Source organism: Melitaea cinxia, chromosome Z, assembly GCF_905220565.1.
Source record: "Melitaea cinxia chromosome Z, ilMelCinx1.1, whole genome shotgun sequence".
NCBI lineage: Eukaryota > Metazoa > Arthropoda > Insecta > Lepidoptera > Nymphalidae > Melitaea > Melitaea cinxia.
The window spans coordinates 2,812,483-2,818,382 of NC_059424.1; the positions used below are offsets into that span (position 1 = coordinate 2,812,483).

The 5,900-nt window shown below is 33.3% G+C and overlaps 1 protein-coding gene across 1 annotated transcript; it reads right to left on the bottom strand.

The window, feature by feature from the left end:
* Positions 1 to 716: 716 nt before the first annotated feature.
* LOC123668487 lies at positions 717 to 4,289 on the bottom strand. Its single transcript, XM_045602219.1, has 9 exons — positions 4,097 to 4,289; positions 2,801 to 3,033; positions 2,597 to 2,723; positions 2,277 to 2,466; positions 1,968 to 2,097; positions 1,625 to 1,706; positions 1,415 to 1,545; positions 1,235 to 1,316; positions 717 to 832 (listed from the first exon to the last, which is right to left on the bottom strand). The coding sequence occupies exons 1-9, from the start codon at positions 4,287 to 4,289 to the stop codon at positions 756 to 758; spliced, it is 1,245 nt and encodes a 414-aa protein (XP_045458175.1). The 3' UTR covers positions 717 to 755.
* Between the last annotated feature and the right edge of the window lie 1,611 nt (positions 4,290 to 5,900).

Sequence of the window (5,900 nt, forward strand, 5' to 3'; positions counted from 1 at the left end):
AAAATCGATAAAATACAATCACAAAGTTTGACTCGAACGGTGTCACTGAACTTCTCGGCGCTTGATGATTCCCGACACGGGCTTTGACACAGGCCGTGGTTCACCGTTGAAGATAGGTAATGCCTTTGTTAAATGAATTACGAAAGTAAAGTAACGGGATTTTACATGAGCGATCTTAAGTATAAATTGCACAAAGAAAATGTCAGGTTTGAAACACAGATGATAGCTGATTCTATATTTTACTATACAGACTATAAAAAAATTGCAACAGATATCTTTTAGATTATTATGTACAGTTGTACTGTTGTACTTGTATACTACTTGTACACAAATATTATACTTAAGCCACGATGTTTAAGCCAAAGGTTTAAACTAATATATTTTAAAATAGATATGTTTAAACAATGATTAAATATATAAACTTTGTTCATATGCCTTAAAAATTTCAAGCGAGTGTTTATTTTAATAACAATCTGTACAAAGCGAGTGTTTACTTTATTTTACAAGACATTTTTTTTTTTTAATTTCGTTGTTTCTTCTATTGTTAGTGTTTTTAATTAATTTTAGATATTTCAAATCACAGGTGGAAATTATGTGTTGTGATATAATTATGTGCATTTCTTAAAGCATAAATCGATGCTTGTTTTACGTCGATTAGCTATAGATTCATATTAAAGAAATAACTATTAGCGAGATATTTTATATAAAAAGACAGCTGTGATAATTCTTTTTATTGGCTTAAATTCACGTGTATCTTATAAATTTTTCCCATGTTCAAATTTTGCTTGAATTTGCGAATCGTGGATAAATTTGTGACTGCCCGTATCAGCACCTTCGAAATAAAAAATATGCATATAATATTTGCTATTTCTATGTACATTTCAAATACATATAAAAAGTTGATAAGTTGGAATTCGCTAGAACTACAAATGGCATTGATATTAGAAAATCTGTTTCATCAAATATAATGTATTTATGGAGTAACCGATTGGAGGTACAGTTATCCGCTTTGACTTTTTAATGCTTATTGCTCTGCTTAAATTGCTTATACATACGTTCAGAAACAAAGCAAAATTGTCTTTTTTATGTTTTCGTTCATTATATTAGATAAATTATTTTATGTACATTGTACATACATCATATTGAAAATAATATATCTTTAATAAATTTATGAAATATCATATAAAATTTTACTCCTATGAAAAAACTAAAGAAAAGTCTCTTTAGTGCTTACCATCACCTGCAAGATGGTTTCCAACTAGGACTTCTTCAGCGCCACCCTCACGAACATCTGTCCTAAAGTTTGCTGGTTGAACCTATTATAAGATATTATATAATTAGAAAGCTTGTTTTTGCTACAAAACCATATAGGTATCTATTTCCAACTCATCATTTTTTTACGTCTAACACTTACCTGGCCATCATTCCTCATAATATCAGGCATTACGACACCTCCTGGATATCTATTGTAGATACCATTCAAATTGTAGTGCAAGTTCATATCCGGACCTATATTCGCTTTGAGAAGTTGTTCCCAAATACCGCCTGTGGATTATTTATATTTAAGAAATTGCTAATTGTGTTCTGATTAGGGTGTGATAAAGAAAAAAAAATTAAATCTTACCCTTGTCAATAGACACAATAGGTCTGCTGGACTGCCATGGGTATTCGCCGTGGGCTTGGAAGTAAATTGCGTAAGTAGAAAGCTAAAAAAAAATTATTAAGTACCTACATTGGATAACGGGCACATTTTTTTACTTATGAGTTAAGCACATTAATATTAGCATACATCTATAATATAAAAATGAGTCGCTGAATGTGTTGCTAAGCGCAAAACTCGAGAAGTACGAGGATGGTTCCTACGTAGAGAAAAATTCTAAAAAAAAAAAAATTAATAAAATTAAAGAATCGACTTTTAGGCGATACGAAGTTCGCCGGGTCAGCTAGTTAATGATAAACATTTTTACCTGAGTGTAATAAAGAGCTAACCAGTATTTTCCCCCATGTCCGACGAAGGCAGTTTCGTTAGCGTCCAACAAACCGGTCGGTATTTGCTGGTGCAAATTTTCCGGGGCGATATGAAGGTTGCAGCCATACCTGAACGATTTTTAAAGAAAACCCTTAAAAGGCCGTTAAGAAAATATCTCTGTTACAAGCTTTTTAGGATACGTAATAAGAAAGGCTTTAATTTCTAGAGTTACGGACGTCTAATGATGATGGCGCTGCATAAAAACGACAAAATTATTTATGTATTTAATCTAAACAATGTAACTTACCAATCGGGACATGCCTTTAATATATCGTACGGAGCGCGATAGTATTCGACTCTCCTAACAACAGGATTACGTATATTGAACCTTTCGTTTGGATCGGTTAAATTAACTCGTTTTATTTTAACGTCACGGCGCTCGCAAATATAGTCGTAATGGAATTTAGGTACAGATTCTCCTCGAGCACAATACGTCGCTGTAAAGTCATACAATATGTGATTTAAAAAAATAAAAGAAAAGACAAAAATAAATGATGTTTCTTTTCAATCAACTATCAATTCAAAACCAATTCGTAGCAAGACAATATAAGAGTGGTTACAACTTACTTTTGTATGTATGATTAAGAGAAGCAACAGCGGCGTACCAGTCTATACAATATCTGTATCCCAGGACGGTTGGGTAACGTAGATAAGGTACTTTACATGAGAAGCGTCCTTCTTGGTACATAGCACCCTAAAGCAGTAACTTAAGCTAGTAAGGAGCTCTTTATGAAAAATTACAAAATTTATTTTTAAATTATTCATAAAAACCTTGCATATAACACTTCTTCTGCCAGGCGGTCTAGAAACACCACCGAAGCAGTAAGAACGTGTTCCATTAATCATTATCTCCGTAACGCCAATATGTGATATCAGAGTGATGCCATTAATCCCTGCTAGGGCGAATCGCTGCAACCCAGCGCGTTTGCGTACTTCAACGTTGTTCTTCATACTCATAGTGTTCACTATTGCTTGCCAGCCGTATACAAACTCATGCATTGGACCTACATTTATTTTGTTTTAACAAAATAGTCATAGAAGCAGGAATACTTTAGTCTCTATTTTTAACCGGATTCAAAAAAGGAGGAGGTTTCTCAATTCGACCGTATATTATATACTATATATTATATTTTATATTATTTATATGTGAGTGCGCGGATAACTTCGTGGTTTAAGAACTGATTTTGATGATTCTTTCTGTTGGAAAGGAGATATCCCAAGAGTGGTACCATAAGGAATGGTATATAAGTATAATGGTATATGGTATGATAAGGAAACCAGGATCTGATGATAACGTTCCAGAGAATTCTAGGGGAACCTTCGAAGATCATAGTGGCGACTAGTGCGTTTGTGAATTTTTATTCGTCTAGTTACGTTGTATTACTTGTCGATGTTATTGAAGACGTTTTGATGTGCTAGCAAACATAATTATACAATAAATTTTTTCGACAAAATAAACACCATTTTTTGAAAATTATTATGTCATCGTATTCCCATCTAAATGTTACCTCCTGTATTGTGTAATCTATAATAAGGATCAAAGAATACATTACCTACTTGAAGACTAGATAACCCCATCTTTGTTCGAAAGATCTTGTATACATGGGGTCATAATTTAAATAACACGTGAAGTCAGAATTAGAACACGAGTTCTAGAAGCGATAACGACTATTCAACATTATTTTCAGTGTTTTTTACAGCTAGTTTTTACCTGCGGCTTCGTATGAATTAAAGGTAAATAAGGTAATTTTTTTAGTTTTTGCATATACTGAATTTACTGCAGTTAGCATTATCTGTTACTAAGCAAAAAAAAAAAAATTAAAAATTACACACTAATGTGTAATCAACTGTTTTTTTTTTCAGTCCCTAGGCGACTGTTTAAATATGATCAACATTTTATGTTAAACTTCCGGAAATACCTGAGAAAACCATAACTAGCAACGCCTTACTCAGGATGATGTAAAAATAAAACCAAGTAGGTATGCCTAGTTTGATATCAAATTAAAAAAAAATGTTTTGCTCTTAAGAACGAAGGAATTTAAAAAGCAAAGTTTGCATTTTACAAACCAATTCCGAAGCTGTCCCCATCTAAGAAGTTAAACATTTCACCGAAGGAGTCCGGCATGAGGCCGGCTATAACTGTTGATGTTTGCATGCCATCATCAGGCAACATGGGCCCGATCTCGTCTTGAGGTGTCGTGAACTCATGGGACATATTGTTGAAGTGACCACGTGATGCATTGCTCTGTTTAAGATGCATTACATGAACAAAGATACTCGATTAATAATGTTATAGTAATTAGGACATCCCGAAATAATGTTGGTCCTCGGGAAAGGGCATGCGACTTTGGTTTCTCTTACCATTGAAATCCATATTGTTAAAATATAAACCGCAAACCACATCGCCTAGTGTCTGGAAATTAACAAAATACATAAATTCAATATTTTGATTTTAAATAATTGAGACATAAAAAGTAAAATATCGCCAATTAAGTTTTACTTCAATCTAATTGGACCAACTTCTAATTGGACAAATATTGCTATGATATTTTACCTTTGCGAGTTGTAATAAAGAGAGGTTCATGATTATTTTTTTATTTTGCCAATACATTGAAAGACCAGTGGCTAACAAAACGTGACTGAACATGATAAATTTATAGCCTTTATAAAAAACTGTTGATTCTCTTGCCGATTCTTCTCAACAGAATCAACATCCCGCATCCGTAGTAGATCCACATCAACTATGGTTATTTATGAAAAAATATCAATGTTATTATAAGATACTAGCGGATCCGGCAGACGTTGTCCTGCCCGGAAAACAGCTACCAAATTTGGTAGCTTACATACCGATAGCAGCGCCACCTAGTGGGTCCAATTGAGATAAAAACTAACGTATCTTCCCAGTTAGACAAAATTACAGATGCTTACAAAATTTGATAAAAATTGATTCAGTAGTTTCAGAGCTACATACAAATGGCAGCGCCACCTACCAGGTCCGATTGAGATAAAAACTACCCTGTCTCCCAAGTTGGACAAAATTATAGATGCGTACAAAATTTGATAAAAATTGGTTCAGTAGTTTCGGAGTTACATACCAATAGTGGCGCCACCTGTCGGGTCCAAATAAGATAAAAACTACCCTATCTCCCAAGTTGGTTGATAATGGTTCAGTTGAATTGGTTCAGTAGTTTCGGAGTTATATACATTTAAAATTTTCATTGTTAACGCCCACCCCCGTAATCCTTATTGGGCATGAGTTATCCTAAAATCCGCTCATCGATCATTTCTACATCACATATAGGAGATTCGTACCAAATTTGGAGTCGATAGTTTAAAAACGGGAATTTTCCATTGTTAACGCCCCCGTATGTGAAATAGCTAGTTAATACCATTTTTACTGTATGTAAATTAAATTAAAATGCGGTATATGATTAAGATCAATTTTATCATTAATAACTTACGTAAAATGCGCCCTAATATATTATTTAACATGAACTTTATTGAATAGCAATAAAGTTCAAATTGACTCTACATTTTAGTTAGAAAACGTTTGTATGGGAAAAAGAAAAGGGCTGTTTTAGGGTTTTCACAGAAATTATTCGAATTTTTCTCGCCGTAAAAACAATCCTTGGCCTTCAACGAACATTTAAAAAAAGAATTGGTAAAATTGGTCTAGGCGTTGTTGAGTTATACCTACGCTTACGAACACATTTTACGATTCATTTTTATATATAAGATTAAATACAGTTTAGATTCTTTTTTGCTCTGAATTTGATATCGAAATAGTTATCCTCAAATCAGCTGATACTCAAGATTTCAAAGACGTAGTTTATCCCTTTTTTTTCAAGTATGGATTTGAGAAAGTTATACT